The sequence below is a fragment of the Helianthus annuus genome, chromosome 13, assembly GCF_002127325.2.
Source record: "Helianthus annuus cultivar XRQ/B chromosome 13, HanXRQr2.0-SUNRISE, whole genome shotgun sequence".
NCBI lineage: Eukaryota > Viridiplantae > Streptophyta > Magnoliopsida > Asterales > Asteraceae > Helianthus > Helianthus annuus.
In genome coordinates, this window is record NC_035445.2 from 123345192 (window position 1) to 123366107 (window position 20916).

A 20916-nucleotide genomic window follows, 5' to 3' on the forward strand; every position below is an offset into this window, starting at 1 on the left:
AGTGGCTCACCAGACAGAGTCTTGATCACCACTTGCTTCTTATTGCAGACGATCTGGGCTTGGTTATGCGATAACCAGTCCATGCCTATAACTATATCAAAACCGGCTAACTTCAAAGGAAGTAAGGACAATGGAAAAGAGTGGTTCCTAATGGATATAACACATCCATCTAACATGGTTGATGCGGTTTCTATGGTTCCATCAGCTAATTCCACCTCATATTACACACTTAAGGTTCTAACAGGTAGGTTTAACAACTTACAGAACTTATTATCAACAAAAGACTTATCTGCTCCAGAATCAAATAATACTCTTGCATAAACATCATTTATGAGGAAGGTACCTGTGATCACGTTGTCGTCCTGGATAGCCTCCTTTGCGCTCATCTGGAAGACCCTAGCATTGGTCTTCTTGGCTTCCTCAGGCTTCTTGGCGTATTTAGGGCAATTGGTCTTAATGTGCCCTTTCTCATTGCAGTTGTAACAATGTGGCATCTTTAATCTTCTTGCAATCAACAGTCTTATGCTCTTTAAACTTGCATAACCCACATGCAGGTGATCCTGATTGAGACTTGGTCTCAAGCCTGCATTTCCCAAAGTGGCGTTTTTGGCAAGTCATGCACTTCGGCTTCTCCTCTGTTCGTTGATTACTTTTTCCAGATCCAAACTTCTTGGAATCAGTGTTTCCCTTGTGCTTCTTCTTCGATCCTCGTGAGTTATCATCCTCACTCTTTCTCTTACCTTCTTTAGAATTCTTGAGCGATCTTAGCCTGACCGCATCCAAGGTAAGAGACAGAGAGAGATTAGCTGCTGATCTAAAAGTAGCAGGTCTTGAAGCCTTAACACTGGCTTTGGTTTATGGGGCTAAACCCCCAATGAAGCGAGCAATCCTTTTGGGTTCTGGTGTCACAAGGTAAGGAACCAGTCTAGACATGGTATTGAAGCTGTAAGATAGGCTTGGCAATCTAGGTTTTTCATAACCAACGATAGGAAATCAGACTCAATCCTTTCAACCTCATGCTGAGGGCAGTAATTCTCCTTAATGAGAGCAACAAACTGATCCCATGACAAATTGTAGAGTGGGATCTTCCCAGCAGCTTGAATGAGAGACTTCCACCAAGCTAATGCCTCTCCCTTGAACGATTGGGATACATACTTCACTATATCCCTTTCAGCACAACCGCTGATATCAACAACAGTGTCCATTTCATCTAACCAAGTCATGCAATCAATTGCCCCTTTCTCCCCAGTGAAATCCCGGGGTTTGCAGGAAACAAAGTACTTATAAGTACAGGACTTGGTACGCGGTCCATCATCAAACACTATCCTCTTAGATGGAACACTGTGTTGAATTGAGGAATGTTGAATATCCTCTTTCTTGGGTTCATCTTTCTTAGAGGGTGGCTTGCTGTGAGCTTTAGAATGAGTTTTGGGGACAGATTTAGAGTGGGGTACTGAAGAGGTTCTACTATGCGTCCCACTAGATTCATTATACTATCGCTCCATAGCTTTTGCAACAGCATTATCTATTAGTGCTTGCAGTTCTGCTCCGGTCACATGTATCTTAGTATTTTCATGATTTTCTACCGGATGACTGTTTCCTTCTTCTGACCTAGCCATGTAGCTTTAATTGCTACATAAAAGAAAATAAGGACAAGGTTTATATAGAAGCTTATTCAACATTTGATGATTTATTAATCATGGTTTTAAGAACCATTTTAGTTAATTTGCTAAGTATATAATTATTCAGAATCTTTATCATAACCTAAGTTATAAGTTAATAATAGCACAAAAAGGCCTAGTCACGTAGACAAGTTTAATTTATAAGCCCAGATTTTATGGAATCGAGGCATTAAGGTTTGAATCAAAGTTCATTACCTTTTCTTGACAGGGAGTTGTAGGCTACCACTGTCTTTAGTCCTAGAGGACGTTAATTATAGCCCATGGGCACTTCATCCTTAAGGGATGATTATATAAATAAGGGAATTTAGAATAACTTAATTTAAGAATGACTTATGTGATTTTATCGAATCACATTTGTCAAGCATGTTAATATGCTTTCAGATGTTTAACAAGGATTTGAATCTTTTGAATAGGTTTTACCATCTTAGCCATGTCTGCAACGACATTTAGGCTAGGTTATTCTTTTTAATATTTAACGCATAACAATCCTAAATTGAGATGTTAACAAGGATCTGAATCTAATTGAGGAACTACCATCTTGGCCCTGTCTTTAGGTGACACATGGCTAGGTCTTGTCCTTTTTAGATTTTGCCATTTTATTATAATGGTAGATCTTTAAATAGGAATTTTAATTCTAACCGTTCCTTTAAAATTTAAATAAGTAAATGGTTGCCCTAAACGGGACTTCTAACTGAAATGACTTGCCCATGCAAGGGCTAATCAGAAAATAACAAAGGAAACAAATAAAGGGCGAAATAAAACAAATTAAGATTAGTCCTATGTTCTTTGTCTAGACTCGAGAATCAAAGAATGTGCAATTGTGTAACTGAGATTAAAAACAAAAGGCTACTGTTTAATTCACTCAGTGTTGGCTCTGATACCAACCCGTCATACCCCGATATTTCCACGTATTACTGGTGGGGAGTATCGTGACGTAGTTGATATCATCATAGTCAAACAACACAAATAATAAATTCACAGCGGAAGCAGAAAGATTGATTCATTTCAACTGAATAATTTGTAATATTAAGTATCACAAAATAGTTAAACAGATCCACAGGCGGATCAAATAAAAAGGAAAACTGTTCAACAGACTTTGACATCTAGAGCTTGCAAGACTTGATAATTGATGCCTGGAGTAGCCAGCCTATTACGTATAGTACCTGCACTTAGCCTTTTTGGAAAATACGTCAGTTTACACTGGTAAATACAACTTAACTGACTCATTTTGAAAATGTTTAGAAAATTGATTTGAATGCACTTAGGCAAAAAAATATCTTTTATAACTTGGGACAATTATTTAGAAATAATCTTGTATACAGTTTTACTTATTTGTCGTCCATTAGAGCCGGTTTGTAGGGCCGCTCAAGATTAACTGACACGCCACAGGTATAATACTCACAAGGTTATTTCCTTTAAGTGGGCTACCAGTTTTTACATATGCATCTGTCAGGTGTACGCCTACACCCCGTGCTTAGGTCGTGGCCATTTCTTTGAATGATGCCAAGGATATCCGGGACATGGTCATTTAACCCCCAAAGGCCATACAACAAATAATACAGAATAAAACAGGTTATGTAAATACATCAATCACATTACAATTTAAATGACTACATACCCGACCAAGCGGTATTATAATACCGTATCCCAAGCCCGTATAGGGAAAATAAGTTAAGAGTATTTACCTTTGCAAGTAATAATCACAATAAGCAAGTGCACGTGGCTTTTACCGGGTCTCCTATTCTGGAACGAAGGTTTATATAACCTATTAGATTTCGAACGGGTCTTTAATTTAGCCTAAGCTTAGACCGGTTAGTTTTAAATAAAGATACGGTTCAAACGCATGATTAAGCGAAGACCGGTTTAGAATGTGGTTTTGACCCGACAAGCTTGCATGCTTGTTTAATATGGGTAACATAAACACATTCTGGATTTTAAGACAAAAATGATATGGTTTGACCCGTTTTGGCTAATATATGCAAACTAGTTACATAAGCCGATCCGAACGCGAAAGGTGCGTAACGGGTAACCATAAGATTTATATACAAGTTTCCTAAGTTAATATGCCTTAGATATGTTGTGACATCAGTAAGGTATCTTCTATTATGCCCTATATGAATTTAAACTCAAATTATGCCCCGTAAGGGCATTTTGGTCATTTAAAAGGTTATAAAAGAGTTTAAATATAATTCTGAGCTTCGGGTCTGATGTAATCAGTAAAAATACTAAATTTACTAAGTTATATCAGTAGGGTATAACCTATATGTGAAATTTATCATTTCTAACCATATTATGCACCGAAAGGGCATTTTAGTAATTTCACCTAAGGTTTAAAGGTCAAATCCGGAATCTGACTTCAAAAATTTTTACTTACTGTTAGAATATAAAAGTTTACTTAAAATATCAGTAGGTATCAAGTCTTACATATCTAATATGGTTTTAATACAAACTATGCGCTTAAAACGCGTAAAAAGGCGATTTTGTGCTATTTCCGGGTTTTTAAAAGAAAGCTGATATTTTTACTATTCTAGAAGGCTTAAAATATTCTATTTATCATATTAGATGAGTAGAAAAAGGTTTGGTATCAAAAGGTTTGGTAAAACTCATTTTATAGCTTAAAAGGGTAAAACCGACAACTACCGAATTAAGCTTAGAACTCTAGGTTATAATCATCCTAAAAATAAATAAAAATCTCCAAAAATCCCAAAATATTATTTTATATCAGTGGGTAAAAAGTTTGGTATAAAAATTTGGGCTTAGATAGGCTATATGCTAATTACGCCATTTAATTACTAAAAACTTTCTAATTACGTTATTGAGCGTAACTCTTAATCTAGACCTCAAACTGATGTCAAATTCTAGGTACAAGTTTATAAATCAGTAACTAAGGTTTCTACTCTTTTAAATTTTCAAAATTCATGTTTTAAGGTCATATGGGCATAATAGCCAACATTTAGGCATTTAACGGAATTATGCATATGAATCGGATAACTAATGAACCAAGTCGTATAATCACAGAGGGTTATAATTATATGAAACCTGGTCCTAAATAAGCTCTAAGGCATTTCTAAACTATGCTCAAACGGGTCAGAACTAAAAGTCAAAGCAAAGTCAAACTATGCGACTTTCGGTTCCGAACCGAGCCTAAACTAAAAATTGTCGAGTTGAACATGTTTAGACATGTTCTTACATTAATTACCAAGTTATATTAATGACAAAACAGGTTGCATAGCTTCTACATTGCTAATTATGTATTAATTTGAAAATAAGCTTTTTGTTGATTTTTTAAGATTAACTTTGACTCGACAATTGACCTAGTTAGAGTGGGAATCAGAGGGTGCCCTTTTAAGGGTTTATTGCCCATATAATTACCAACTCATAGGTACTTTCAATTTTAAATTTGACTGGACAAATTAAGATTAATGACGAAGTCAAATCTTAATTATGACGATTTGACTTTACGCTAAATAACTAAGCTAAACTGAATTAAGAAAGGTTAATGATGCTTACCAAGGTCCTATGCACGACTAATGATCACTAGGAAGGGTGCTTGAGCTCCAGGAATCCTCAGAAGTGAAGTTGTGAAGCTTTGAATGCAAGTGTCCAAGTCTTGCAACAAATGGTACTTTATATAGGGGTTTAAATTCTTCATGATCATGCCAAATAAGTCTATGGGATAATTCCTGATCATCCCAAGTGTCCCTAGGCCATCATAAACCATCAAACAAGCCCCTAGAATCAAGAAATGGTAAATTGAGGCGGTGTAACCGGCTGAAACAGCCACCTGTGGTGTTTTTCTGTTGCTGGCAGCCCCAGGCGGCCCGCGTAAGGTCCCCATAGACCCTTACGCGGCCGGTATGAGGGTCGGGTCAGGTCACATAACTTTCATTTATTACATTTTGGCCCCTGATCCTTTTCAAACGTGGTTTTGAGCTTGTTTCTTGCACTTTTGGCCTTCCAACTTGATTTTTAAGGACCCCAAGTCATAAACCAACTTTATTAAGTCCCCGGTTATTCATACGATCACCGAAAAGTCTTAAATTTCAACGTTGACGCTTTTAACACCTCGTATACGAATATTGTCATAACTTTCTCATACGACAACGAAACTTTGTGAAATTTTTATCACTTATTCTCGTGAGTATAATTAATCATTAACAAGCTTCGGGTTCGCTAAAAGGTCACTCAGAGGTATACTTTAAACATGTTGACACATTTAACCCATGTAGTTTGTAATTCCTCACTTTCTTTCACAATTTGCTTCGTATGATCCATGATTTATTCGTTTAAGAGTATAAACATCATGTAGGGTTATTGAAAGATATATTTATTCATTGTTGACACTTTGAATCCTTTTATTCACATAGATTCCTTGTTTGTCAACTTTAGTCCCTCTAAAGTAATCCTTTACACGTTTAAAGCTCATGACACGTGTCGATACATTATTGGACATGAATTTTCGAGGTGTTATATCACTACCAACACCTCAATCTCCTTTTTGTATTGTCCCGTCTTCCTATCAATCTCATCACCATCACTTTCTTCACTCTCTTCCTCTTCTGTATCCTCCATCTCTTCTTCTATCTCATCAACCGGTGGCACGTCGTCTCTTCGACCCTTTAAACTTTGCCCCGTTACCCTATCCTTCAAAACATGATGTGTATCAGTAAGGGTGTATCTCCCAATCCTTCTTATCTAAGCCGTTCAAGGATAAGAATCGATGAGTTTTGTGTACATGATAAATATTGTTACCAAGACATCCTTGAACCCTTATCAAATGTGTGATTAACCGGCAGTGAGGGATGAAACACCGGTCATAACTGTTTCTGCTTTCCCAAACATTGCTCATAATCAGGTGCCTTAAAGAAAGTCTCTCGGTTCCCGCCACTAATGCACATAAAACCCTTAACTCATACAATCTCACTTTCCCTTTATCTCCTAGGCGGGGTATCACATTATGCCCAGCGATAACCGCACATAATTTGGGGAGAATATTCATCTCTCGCCTAACCCACTCTGTTGTCCCCGGTCGACACAACAAATCCTTCATATTCTGGTCAATCTCCTCACCCTGATTCTACTTGTAGATTTCCCGATCAGGTGGGTAATAGTACGTACCTTCCTCCCTTGTATCAAAATTAGCCACCTGTCGAATTGTATCAAATGACATCTCCATTATCTTCCTTCCAACCTTCCCCTTAAGAGTTGTTGTACGTGGAGGATTATCCCCCTCATCCTTTTCTAAAGTGTCCATCCATTGCAAAATGGCGTCTCTTGGAATATTATTACCCCCCTTTTCATCCCTATAAACCAAACATGCCTCCCAACCGAGCCTTTCAAAACACTCTTCCACCTTCAACGATCTAAAATCTTCAACTTTAATAGCTTTCTCAACCACCAAAAGATTATCTAAATTTGATACTTTTTCCTTCAGCTTCTTGTAATATAAATCTTTTCGACACACCCCTTTTAAATCACACAACCAGTTCCTCCTCGTCCACTTCGGTTCGGGAACTTGCACCGTTTCAGATTCGGTTATTTGAGTACCCTTTTTTTGTCTTTTACTAGCCGGAGGCGAGGAAGATGATGCTTTATCCTTTCCTTTCTTTGAACCTGTGATTCTCATGACGTTCCTACAATGATACAATTCAAAGTTACAAATGTGGTTAATCAAAATAATCACAAAATGATTTAATTCTTTCCCCCATAATTGCTTACAAGTGTAATCACTCCCTTGAATTACCATAATTTTATCCCAAATGAGAATCATATCAATAAACAATCACAAGTGTGGATTTTAACAATTACCATTCATACAATCTTTCATAACCATCCCCACACTTATTTCACACCAACTTATCTTGTGTTTCACAAATACCCATATTACAATTAGCCTTTGGAAAATGAATTTAAACCTACTTAAAGGTGTCAATTTCACTTAACTAGTGCAAAACGAGTTTTAACAAATAACTTGGATGATAACATAATCACAACTTTGCTATCTTCATCCTCCAACACAATTTCTATGCCACCTTATTCATTCAACGTTCTCACTTTTCATACCAATAGCAATCCACTAACAAAAACCAGTTTTCAATTGTGCAAAGTATCTCAACATATAACTCATCTCATTCCATGTTAACATAATGGTGCTTACCCACAAATATCCCCATCCTTTTTCAAGTCATATCTAAAATTCATATCAATATGCAATAAACCCATCAAATAATGCTAATTTAACTCATCATATATCAAAATCCACACATATTCAAACATTCAAGTTCAAAATCTAGTGAATGGTAACATAATCTGTAATAATGTAGCAAAAGAGGGTGAACACAATACCTTAGATAATGAATTAACAAGGTCTATACAAGAAAAATCTTTAAACTTGAACTCTAGCAAAAAACCCACAAATTTTCAGACCAAATGTGTCGAAAAATCTCTCTAACCGTCTTGGATTTTGAGAAAATAATCGGTGTAATATGATCTCCTCGAAAAATTAATAAGGTTAGACTCAAAAATCACTTGATTTGGTGGAAAATTGAGTGAGTTATGAGTGTTTGAAGGGTTAGGGTTCTTGAGGGTTTTAGGGAAGAAGATGAAGAAAGATGAAAGAGAATGACGTTTCTAATAAATTTTGCCTGAAATTTTGTTTGAAAAAATTAAATTGTTAGATTTAATTATGTTGCAAACGGGTTGGATCTGATTCACAATTATGTAACGAACCGGATCGGGTCGGGTATCACATACCAATGCCTTGGACGCGGACCGAGTCTCCGGGACGGCGCTTGGCAGTGGATGCGAGTAGCTGTTTCCAATACCCAGCATCTTGGACGCTGGAGCCACCGTCTTGGACACTGCTTAGCCTCAAAAGTGGTAAAGCTACTGATGTTCAACGTCTGACACACTTGATGACCGTCTGGGACATTGCTTTCTCTATATCCCCTTTTATATATATATATATATATATATATATATATATATATATATATATATATATATTCATTATGACAAGAGAGCACACATTTATATATACTCTAATTTACAACATAGTTAGGCTACATATGGTTGTACTCCAAGCTTAAGGTGTGTTCTCTGCAGTTTGGTGTTGTACCATATGTTAATTTGGTTGTAACCATTATCCATTTACATACACATTTATTCCTAGCCAAACACACATGTAGAGAGAGAATGGGAGAAACCGAGAGGCAGCGTCCCCATCCCACCTTTTGTGGTAGCGCAGCCACGGTGGAGCTGTAGCGGAGTCACGGCGGAGATGTGGTGGTCACGGCACCGCCAAAATCCAAATAGAAAAGCTCACAGCGTTATCTACTTCGTCAACAACAACCCAAGGGATGGTTTTCGTCTGAGATTAGGGCTCCAACAGGTACCTTTAACAAACTGGGTTTCTAATTTCAGTTAACTTTAGGTTTATGTTATTGTTTTTAGATTTGAGTGTTCTTCTTCGGCTCCTATTTGGGTAGAGCAACTTTAATGTGTTCATATAATTCAATTCGAAAGTTGTTGCGATTGTGTACGATTTGTAAAACTGATGCAGAATCAATAGAAATTAATATATTCAAACTAGGTATGTGAAAGAAATTGATAATGTTATTATTTTGCTGAAGATGAACTCCAAGAACTAATTGGAGTTTGGTCCATATTCATCAAAACGAACAACCCACCTGCTTAAAAGCCTAACTTTTTTACTTTTGAGCTCTTTTTTTGAAGTATATGTTTTATGATAAGGTTAATGAGGTATACCCTACAATATATCCTGTGACAAACGATGGTATAACTTTATGGTGTACTCTCATATTCTACAAGATAACCAATTAAGTGGCTATATGCTTTAGCAATACAATCTGGGCAACTTTCAACTCGTTTAACCGATTTCTTTTTTGAGCTATTTCTTTTTAAACTTTCTAATTAGTCATATACCTTTAAAATGAAGACCAGAGCGGAGCTGGAGGAGATTGCTATTTCTGAAGCAGATGTTGCTCGGTTGAAAAAAGTTGTGAAATTGCATCAACAACCTCATCAACAACGCCACAATTATCTCCATGGCTACCTTTCTGATGCTTTTGATGGACAACAACATCTCCATAACTATAATTCTCATCAGTGAGTTATTTTTCTTAATAGAATGGTTAGTTTTACGACGGAACATATCAACTTTTAGGAGGCGTTTTAGCGTTTGGATGTGCTTTAAGAGAGTGATTATGTCATTTACTTAATCATAACTGGAAAATCAACTGCAGTAAATCTGTTATAAGATAGAGTGTTTTGACCTTTGTTGATGTTTTTTTGGATTTCAACTTACTGATGTACTCATTATAATATTTGATAGGAGAGTTTTTCAACAAGATTTTGATTCTCAATTGTTTATATCAACCATGAACGAAAACAAAGATCAGAGGTAAATCTACTCTAAATATGATGTTGATTTCGATATAGATCAGTATGAATGGGTTGATTTAGGATGTGTTTTGATTCTTAACGGGACAAGCGAAACTGGGTCAAAAGTCATCCGAAGTGTACTCAAATACTAAACCCCCAAAAACGAATCCGTGATACAAACTAAAAATCACTCTCAGAGTTCAGCAGCTGGATGTCAAGTGTGAGACTAAAACAAAGGTAATTAATTAATTACCTAACTCCTCCTCTTTAACTTGTCATATTCATTTTTTACTTTTTTTTGGGGGCATGGGTTTTGCTTTTATAGGATAATGTGTTCGTCAATGTTGTCACTTCCATACAATACCGGGCTCTCGCTAATAAAGCAAGCGATGCTTTCTATAAGCTCAGCAACACCAGGTCCTAAATCCAAGCCTATGTGTTTGATGGTACAAACAAACATTCATCCACTCAATTTATGTTTATATAACTGTATTTATTTTCTAATATGGGATGTTATATATATTCTTAGTCATAAGATGTCACGGCCCTCGGCCCCGGTTTGACCCGGTCCAGAGCCGCGAGACAGGAAATCCCGTGGTATTTAATTTAGGCGACAACGGATGTATTTAATACAGGATCTTTTAATATTAACAATGCCCGTTTACATAATTTAGGGATAAATCCCCGTATTTACATTAACATGATTTCACTGGGAAATCTTTATTTCTCAAAACATGTTTCTCTTATTTATTTATATTGAGCCACTCCTTTAAGCTGGCAGTGCTTCACGGCACTTTTCCTGGTTTACAACAGATCACCTGAAACATGTTTGAAAAAGGTTTTGTCAGTGGGGAAATACTAAATGAATCATTCATTTTTACTGAAAACGACACGTTGTTATAATTCACAGTATTAAGAGAGATTACAATGTTTCTATGTCAACCAACTACCCACAGTATTTGTCACTCGACTCGTTTCGGTGACTGTGGTCATATCATTGTTGGGTCCGTTCACCCACAAGTGACGTACATCCCTATTTAGGTCTGTTTACCTAACAAGGTATCATAATTTAGGCTCGCCCACCTAATCTGATAAAACAATAGTAATGTGCATAATACCCCACATATCGGCTGTAATTGAAGACTACAAAGACTTAATCCCTGTAATTATAACTTTGAAAAATAATTTGGAGTATTGTAAAACAGTTGATAAAAAGAGAATGACTCACATTGTAGATTTAACGAGCAGAGTATAAGCCTACTGATTAGCCTTGTTTAACCTTATTTAAATACCAATGCACACAAACTGGGTTAGTAACTAATACAGCAGTTACGACAATTCACGAGATTAAACCCCCAAACGATTTACAAAGTGCAATACTTAAATATTCAGTGGATTCACAACGAATGACAGAGTATAGCCCGTATTCGGACAGCACTCAAACATTCAAGTCGAAATCACGATGAATAACAAAGTATAAACCCAATTTGAGCAGCACTCAAACAATCGTTGGATAGTTTCAATCGATCGGACGTCGAATCGTCACAGCGATCGAGTTATTACCCTGTTTTGCGGCAGCACTTCGTGAATTGTGTGTGTTGTGGACGGTTTCTGCTATAACTCAACGTATGATTGGAATTTGGACGTCGAACTAACATCAAATTTCAAGTGCCAACTCCCCTATTTATACTGAGAAATTGTCTCCCTCGCGTGTCGCGACAGGGACCTGTGCACCTGTCGCGTGGCGCGACGGGTAAAAATTTTAGGGTAGGGTAGGTTCGTGTCCAGTAGCTTGGCTGAGTTGACATTTCGACTGAATTTTCATTCTACAGCAAATTTTGAAGATAATTATCAGCTTGGGTTTACCCCCCCTGAGTTTTAGGGGCCCTGATCCTGATTCCGATTGTTATGAAAATTTTAGGGTTTATGCAAAATTACTTGGGTTTCTCAATTAGGGTTTTCCTTAATAGATAACTAACATACTAAGTATTAATTTTAGTGAGAGTTGTTACATCCTCCCCACCTTAAGAAAAATCTCGTCCTCGAGATTCACTGGAATAAATGAGGATATTTCCGCTTCATTTCTGATTCCAATTCCCAAGTGTATTCTGGTCCTCTCTTTGAATCCCATTTGACTTTGACTAGCACTAGTCGCTTGTGTTTGAGAAACTTGATTTTTCTATCTTCTATCTGTAGTGGTTTCTCTACGAATTTCAGCTTTTCATTTACCTCTACATCTTGAAGAGGTACTACCAGGGATTCGTCTGATAAACATTTCTTGAGATTGGATACATGAAATACATCATGTACTCCAGCTAGTTCTTCTGGTAGTTGTAAACGATAAGCAACTGGTCTTATTCGTTGCATTACTGAAAATGGTCCTACGTATCTTGGACTCAGTTTTCCTTTCTTACCGAATCGTACTACTCCTTTCCAAGAAGAGACTTTCAAAAGTACCTTGTCTCCGACTTGAAATTCTAGCGGTTTGCGGCGATTGTCTGCATAGCTTTTCTGGCGATCTCTAGCAGTCTTCAGTCTTTCTTTGATTTGAGTTATCTTGTCAGTGGTTTCTTGTACAATTTCTGGACCTGATAATTGACTTTCTCCTATTTCTGCCCAACAAACTGGAGTTCTGCACTTACGTCCATATAGTGCTTCGAATGGGGCAGCTTCGATGCTTGAATGATAACTATTGTTATAGGAGAATTCAATTAAAGGTAAGTGGTTATCCCAATTACCACCAAAATCAATTACACATGCTCGAAGCATGTCTTCCAAGGTTTGTATCGTCCTTTCACTTTGCCCGCCTGTTTGAGGATGATATGCAGTACTTAAATTTAGTCGGGTTCCCATTGCTTCCTGGAAACTAGTCCAGAAATGGGAAGTGAAACGACTATCCCTATCCGATACAATGGAGAGTGGAACTCCATGTAAAGATACTACTTCATCTACGTACAATTTGGCTAACCTTTCCATGCTAAAGGTTTCCTTCATTGGTAGAAAATGAGCTGATTTGGTTAATCGATCCACAATTACCCAAATCGCATCATTACCTTTTCCGGTTTTGGGCAACTTGGTAACAAAATCCATAGTTATTAGTTCCCATTTCCAAACAGGCATTTCCAATTGCTGGAGTAACCCTGAAGGTTTCTGGTGTTCTGCCTTAACTTGTGAACAAGTAAGACACTTAGATACATAACTAGCTATATCCTTTTTCATTCCTATCCACCAGAAATTATTCCTTAAATCTTGGTACATCTTATTGTTACCTGGGTGTATGGTATATCTAGATTTATGAGCTTCTTCTAAAATCTTATTTCTTAATTCTCCCTGCTTAGGTACCCAAATTCGTTTCTTGTGGAATCTCCAAATCCATCATTTCCTTGTTCTAGTTCCTTTACATAACCCTTCATTCCTTCAGCATTGTCCTTGATTGCTGTTTCTTGCACTTTCTTGAATTGTTCCATTAAATCTAATTGTAGATTTAATCTAAGCATACGAACTCGTCGTTGCTTCTCATGATACTTACGACTTAAGGCGTCTGCAACTACGTTTGCCTTTCCCTCGTGATATTGAATATCACAGTCGTAATCGCTTAGGATTTCCATCCATCTTCTTTGCCTCATATTTAACTCTTTTTGCCCAAATATGTACTTTAGACTTTTATGATCTATATAAACAGTAAATTTACTTCCATACAGATAATGTCTCCAAATTTTAAGGGCAAAAATTATAGCTCATAACTCCAAGTCATGAGTCGTATAATTTTCCTCGTGTTTCTTTAATTGCCTGGAGGCATATGCAATTACCTTCTTGCGTTGCATCAGCACACATCCAAATCCTAATTTTGAAGCATCACATATACTTCAAAATCTTCTGTTCCTTCTGGCAAGGCTAAAATTGGAGCATTTGTCAATCTTTGCTTTAAGATTTTAAAAGCTTCTTCTTGTCTAGGTCCCCATTCAAACTTAACAGCTTTACAGGTCAGCTTAGTCAAGGGTACAGCTATCTTATAAAAATCCTTAATAAAGCGTCTATAGTATCCAGCTAAGCCTAGAAAACTTCTAATTTCCATAGCCGTTTGCGGAACCTTCCATTTGGTGATTGTTTCTATTTTAGCAGGATCTACGTGAATTCCTTCGTGATTCACCATGTGACCTAAAAATTGCACTTCTTGCAACCAAAATTCACATTTCGAGAATTTGGCGTAAAGCTTTTCTTTTCTTAACAAAGTTAAGAGTGCATGCAGGTGCTCGCAATGTTCTTCCTGACTTTTGGAATAAATAAGTATATCGTCGATGAAAACGATTACAAATTTATCCAAGTATGGTTTACAGATCCGATTCATCATGTCCATAAATGTTGCTAGAGCATTTGTTAGTCCGAAGGGCATGACTGTAAACTCATAATGACCATACCTTGTTCTGAAAGCAGTTTTAGGTATGTCTTCCTCTTGTACTTTCAATTGATGATATCCGGATCGTAAGTCTATTTTAGAAAAATACCTAGCGCCTTGGAGTTGATCAAAAAGATTGTAAATCCTAGGTAATGGGTACCGATTCTTAATTGTAACCTTATTTAATTCCCTATAATCGATACAAATTCACATGGATCCATCCTTTTTCATAACAAACAACACTGGAGCTCCCCACGGGGATGAACTAGGTTGTATAAACCCTTTGCTTAGTAATTCATCTAACTGCTTCTTCAATTCTAGCATTTCGGTGGGTGCTAATCGATAAGGTACCTTGGCTATTGGTGTAGTTCCAGGAATTAGATGAATTCTAAACTCTACTTCCCTATCGGGTGGTAATCCAGGTAATTCTTCGGGAAAGATATCTGGGTATTCTGAGACTACAGGGATGTCCTGAAGTTCCTTACTTTTAGGGTTAATGATTACGGAAATCATATATACCATTTCTTGTTTTCTTGAATAACTAGCCAACTTCAATACTGAAATGAATTTCAGTGGCTTTCGAGGTCTATCTCCTGTAATTAAAATTACCTCTCCTGTGGGGGTACGAATTTCTACGGAATTCTTATCACACAGGATTCGAGCATGGTTGGCTACAAACCAATCCATTCCTAATACCACATCGAATCCGGCTAATTTCATCGGTAATAGGTTGGCAGAAAACTTATGGCCTAATAATTCAATCTTTCCTTCTTGCAAAACCTTGTTTACGTTAACAGAATTCCCATCTGCCGTTTCGACTGTAAAAATCTGCCTAAGGGTAGTTAATGGTAAATTAAGGGCTTGGCAGAATGAAGTATTGATAAAACTTTGGTTTGCACCAGAGTCAAATAATACTTTGGCGAACACGCCATGAACTAAGAACGTACCGGCTATCACATCTGGAATGAGTTCCGCTTCCTGGGTGGTCAGCTGGAATGCTCGTGCATTCTTCTTGGTATTTCCTTCTATAGGTTTAGCCCTGTTGTCTGCTGGTTTAACCAGCTTAGGGCATTCTGTCTTGAAATGCCCGGTTTCTCCGCAGTTGAAACAGACTGTTGTCTTCTTTCTGCAATTTTCTTCGCGGTGTCCTATAGCTTTGCAAAAATTGCAGGTCACATTGCACCTTCCAAAGTGTTTCTTCTTACAATTTCTGCAAAAAGGAGGATTTGAGGATTGCCCTGTTCCTCTTTTCTTTGTATTACCCATACGAAATCCTTGGATAATCTTTTGAGCCAAATCCTTCTTTCGACCTTCCTCTCTTGTGCGCACCAGTTCATCCGTTAGGGTATTAGCTAATTCCACAGCATCGTCTATAGTGCGAGGTCTCGCAGCCTTAATGATGTTACGGATTTCACTAATTAGTCCCCAAATGTAGCGAGAAATGAGTACCGGTTCTGGCGAAGCCAGGGTTGGTACCACTCTTGCATATTCAAAGAATGTCGAAGTATATCCTCGACAATCTATGCCTATCATACGATGGCTTAGGAACTTATTTGCCATTTGTTCTTTTTCATATTCGGGACATAATTTTCTTTCTACAAGACTCTTAAATTCTTCCCAGTTCATAGCATAGGCCATCCTTCTTCCTTTTGCTTGTAATACTGTGTTCCACCATTCTAGCGCCCCTTCTTTGAACAAATTTGACGCATACATGACCTGATCTTCTTCGGCACATTTACTTATTGCAATTACTGCTTCGGTTTTCTCTAACCAACGCAGTGTTGCCCCTTCATTACCTGCAAATTCTGTTGGTTTACAGGCAAGGAATTCTTTGTAAGTGCAACCAGGAGTTGCAGCTTTCATTTTCTTAGTGAGTGGGGCCTGTTGTGAATTATTATCGTCATGATTGCCGCCTCCATTTATGCTGTTACTATCGTTATCTTCCGGAGTACGTTTACTAGGAATGATTTGTTGAGGTTCAGCAGGTTTTTGAGCAGCAGCCATGATTGCTGGAATAGCATTGGCTATCCCTTGACCAACAATGTTCTCGATATCTTGCCTAGTCATATACTGATTTTTCTGATTTTGCTCAGATTGATTTACTTCATTAACTGGTTCGTTATTCATGTTTTCCATCTGGTAATTAGTATAAGTGTAAATTATTAGTGTCAAATAATTGATATAGCAAACAATTACACATAAACCTATAAGATTTTTACAACACGCATATCTAGCCAAAATTGTCGATTTCTCGACTTCTATTTTTATATAGATTATATAGGCATCCATACACACTGTTTATCTTACAATGTTTTTTTTCCTATTTTACAGAGTTATATTTTACTACTACTGTTATTATACAGACATACGTCCCAACCCCACTATTCTTTGATCAACTGGCAGTTTAGTAGCTACGCTCCCTCTCGTCGTATTTCCAGGAGATTTGTTCCCCCATTTCCCGGATCCTATTCCCTGTACCTATCAGCTTTTCACTAAACTGACGAAGTTCGGCCAGGTTTTCGTTGCTCATTGGCGGGTTGGGGAAAGGTTCTGGATCAAACTGTGGGAGAAAGGTATAAGGACTATTGATTATGTTTTGAAATTGCCAGTCATTCGTCCACCACTCTTCCATTTCGCCCAAAGGTCGAGTGTGGATTAGAGGGTCTGGAATAATTGGTTCCAGATTTACTGGAAGTTGGATTTCGGCCGGATAAGGGTACAGATTGTTGTTGATAGGGCTAAGGACATCATAGTTTGCTAGTAGACGGTCTATTTCTTCTTGAAACGTGATTTCCACAGTCTGTTTAGAACTCTCTCCAATTTCTATTCCTTTTTGTTTAAAATTTTCCCTGATTTCTGCTTGCTTAGAACTCTCTCCAGTCTCGATTTCTTTTCCTTTGTTCATAGGATTTTCTATCTTAGGGAGTCTCCTAGTAGCTGGTTTCCTCCTGCGCACTTTCCTCCATCCTACATATCTTCTCCTTTTCTTAGACTATGCTTTTTCCGGAGGTGGAGCTTGAAATTCCAGGGGTTCCTCCACATCAGCAAAATAACCAGTAAAGTCGTGAGAGACTTCGATTGGTACTGGGTATAGGTTGAGATTCTGAAATGCTTCAGATAGCTCACTCATGCTGTTTAGCATATATGCAAAATGCACAAAAATGCTAAGTTAAAATCTGATAAGGAAATCTAAACAAATATTTAGTTTTATTGCATATCGAAAGACTAATTTTACAAAGGATAACGGAAAATTTTATTTATTTACGGAGTAGTGGTTTTCTGGATAAAGATACTAATACTGGATCAGGCTTATTGGTAGTTTAGATGTTTGCATTTTCTGCTACAGTAGCTAGCATATACAGGTCTGCCCATTTTTCATCTAGGTTGTCTTCCCAAGGTGGACTAGTGCCTATTTTCTGGACTTCTGGATTAAACCTCACTTTCTTGAATTGGGGTTTCTGACTTTTCCTAATAATCGAATTTCTTTTCTCAGGGGTGAGAGGATTCTCATATTGTGCTTTACGAACAAAAATCCCTTCTTCCAGATCTGCGGGATATTTTGAGGAAGAGGTTCCTTTTTCTTTGGGTGCAGTATCTAATTTGTGGTAGATGGCAGAAAGTCTTTGTTTACCCATACTGTAACTTAACAATTAATCGATTAATAAAACACATATTCACAGAATAGCAATTCAAATTACTAAGTATTTCTCAATTACTTTAATAGGCTTAAAATCAATAGTAAGCTTAAATCAGTGGCTCTGATACCACCTTTTCCTTTCACGGCCCTCGGCCCCGGTTTGACCCGGTCCAAAGCCGCGAGGCAGGAAATCCCGTGGTATTTAATTTAGGCGACAGCGGAAGTATTTAATACAGGATCTTTTAATATTAACAATGCCCGTTTACATAATTTAGGGATAAATCCCCATAATTTACATTAACATGATTTCACTGGGAAATCTTTATTTCTCAAAACATGTTTCTCTTATTTATTTATATTGAGCCACTCCTTTAAGCTGGCAGTGCTTCACGGCACTTTTCCTGGTTTACAACAGATCACCTGAAACATGTTTGAAAAAGGTTTTGTCAGCGGGGAAATACTGAGTGAATCATTCATTTTTACTGAAAACGACATGTTGTTATAATTCACAGTATTAAGAGAGATTACAATGTTTCTATGTCAACCAGCTACCCACAGTATTTGTCACTCGACTCGTTTCGGTGACTGTGGTCATATCACTGCTGGGTTCGTTCACCCACAAGTGACGTACATCCCTATTTAGGTCTGTTTACCTAACAGGGTATCATAATTTAGGCTTGCCCACCTAATCTGATAAAACAATAGTAATGTGCACAATACCCCACATACCGGCTGTAATTGAAGACTACAAAGACTTAATCCCTGTAATTATAGCTTTGAAAAATAATTTGGAGTATTGTAAAACAGTTGATAAAAAGAGAATGACTCACATTGTAGATTTAACGAGCAGAGTATAAGCCTACTGATTAGCCTTGTTTAACCTAATTTAAATACCAATGCACACAAACTGGGTTAGTAACTAATACAGCATTTACGACAATTCGCGAGATTAAACCCTCACAACGATTTACAAAGTGCAATACTTAAATATTCAGTGGATTCACAACGAATGACAGAGTATAGCCCGTATTCGGACAGCACTCAAACATTCAAGTCGAAATCACGATGAATAACAAAGTATAAACCCAATTTGAGCAGCACTCAAACAATCGTTGGATAGTTTCAATCTATCGGACGTTGAATCGTAATAGCCATCGAGTTATTACCCTGTTTTGCGGCAGCACTTCGTGAATTGAGTGTGTTGTGGACGGTTTCTGCTATAACTCAACGTATGATTGGAATTTGGACGTCAAACTAACATCAAATTTCAAGTGCCAACCCCCCTATTTATACTGAGAAATTGTCTCCCTCGCGTGTCGCGACAGGGACCTGTGCACCTGTCGCGTGGCGCGACGGGTAAAAATTTTAGGGTAGGGTAGGTTCGTGTCCAGTAGCTTGGCTGAGTTGACATTTCGACTGAATTTGCATTCTACAACAAATTTTGAAGATAATTATCAGCTAGGGTTTACCCCCCTGAGTTTTAGGGGCCCTGATCCTGATTCCGATTGTTATGAAAATTTTAGGGTTTATGCAAAATTACTTGGGTTTCTCAATTAGGGTTTTCCTTAACAGATAATTAACATACTAAGTATTAATTTTAGTGAGAATTGTTACATAAGAGCTTTTGTTCCAAAGCTGAATCTCGATGACACTTTTGAGCAAAAGAATGAAATTGCAAAAGCCGTTGAAGAAGAACTTGAAAAGGTATCGTTTATTGATTATTGATTATTGATCTGTTTTATATCTTCTTAATATTCTTTGTAGGCGATGTCTGCATACGGATACGAGATAGTTCAGACATTGATCGTTGATATAGAACCCGATGAGCATGTTAAGAGGGCAATGAATGAGATCAATGCTGGTAAACTTCTAACCATGTTTTCCAAATATGATTTTTTATATAAACGTTTACTTTTTTTTTTAATTTTGGCTGTTCAAGGATTAAAAATAATACATTATGGTAAATATTATATTATGAATAATAGAGGTTATTTAAAGAAAAAGATAGGCAAAGTTGTTAACCAAGTATATTGCAGCTGCAAGGTTGCGGATGGCAGCTGCTGAGAAGGCGGAAGCTGAGAAAATTCTGCAAATCAAGAGAGCCGAGGGGGAAGCGGAGTCCAAATACCTGTCGGGTTTGGGTATAGCCCGTCAACGGCAAGCCATTGTGGACGAAACCATTCAACATTGATTGACCTAGGTGGAATATAACAAACAACTAGCGCAACGCAGCGGGTACATCTTCTATTGTTCTTAATTTGTAGGATTCATTTCACTTTTTCTGTCTGAGTCTTTTCTGGTCCCTTTGTTAGTCTCTGTCTGTGTCTTCATTTAACCGTCAAGATACAACCTGGTTGTGGTTGTTAATGTCTTTACATTGAACAATTGTTTTTTGTCACACACATTACAATGTATGTCCGCTCGTATCGACTACACCGACTACATGTCAATTTGGTTCGCCGCCGCGTCGCAACGCGCGCGGTCCGGTTTTCTAGTTTAACTCTCATTGAAATTGAAGTTCCATGACAACAGCACATGCATTTAGTTATTTTTCACCACATTATTAATATTATTATTATTATTATTATTATTATTTAAAACCCTTGATTTTAGTGTTCGAAAAGAGAATCACTTTGAAACAATTGTTTTTTTTTATTATTATTTATTATTACTAGTATTAAAACAACGTTCAAACTTTTAACTTTTTTTTTTGTTTTTTTTATTTAAATATAAAAACCTTTTACAAAAGCATATTTTTTATATTATTAATTTTAATTAAAAAAACTAGAAAATTAGTA

At 37.2% G+C, this 20916-nt stretch overlaps 1 protein-coding gene and 1 long non-coding RNA gene across 6 annotated transcripts; one reads left to right on the forward strand and one right to left on the reverse strand.

The window, feature by feature from the left end:
* Nucleotides 1–2667: 2667 nt before the first annotated feature.
* On the reverse strand, nt 2668–8620 carry LOC110899249. The gene is made up of 3 exons (XR_004875847.1): nt 8436–8620; nt 5193–7315; nt 2668–3425 (listed from the first exon to the last, which is right to left on the reverse strand). It is a non-coding gene; the product is annotated as an uncharacterized LOC110899249 (long non-coding RNA).
* Nucleotides 8621–8738: 118 nt separating this feature from the next.
* On the forward strand, nt 8739–20618 carry LOC110899248 (hypersensitive-induced response protein 1). Of its 5 annotated transcripts, none has more exons than XR_004875848.1 (7): nt 8750–9072; nt 9640–9809; nt 10036–10322; nt 10411–10531; nt 19720–19822; nt 19883–19979; nt 20155–20612. XR_004875848.1 is itself a non-coding variant. In XM_022146135.2 (7 exons), exons 4-7 carry the CDS (start codon nt 10297–10299, stop codon nt 20307–20309), a joined length of 399 nt encoding a protein of 132 aa, XP_022001827.1. In that variant the 5' UTR covers nt 8750–9072; nt 9640–9809; nt 10036–10104; nt 10195–10296; the 3' UTR covers nt 20310–20618. The 5 variants fall into 5 exon arrangements, 3 of the variants coding, with proteins under 3 accessions (XP_022001827.1, XP_022001825.1, XP_022001826.1); XM_022146135.2 differs by lacking the exon at nt 19720–19822 and having other exon boundaries at nt 10036–10104; nt 10195–10322; nt 20155–20618; XM_022146133.2 differs by lacking the exon at nt 19720–19822 and having other exon boundaries at nt 20155–20618.
* Nucleotides 20619–20916: the final 298 nt, after the last annotated feature.

What these genes read in the sequence shown, in the direction of transcription:
- LOC110899248 (XM_022146134.2), top strand. Translation starts at nt 10,297, where the DNA reads ATGTCAAGTGTGAGACTAAAACAAAG. An exon ending in CCAAGCCTATGTGTTTGATG is followed by an intron (nt 10,532 to 19,882) that starts GTACAAACAAAC and finishes TATTCTTTGTAG; the next exon opens with GCGATGTCTGCATACGGATA. An exon ending in AATGAATGAGATCAATGCTG is followed by an intron (nt 19,980 to 20,154) that starts GTAAACTTCTAA and finishes AGTATATTGCAG; the next exon opens with CTGCAAGGTTGCGGATGGCA.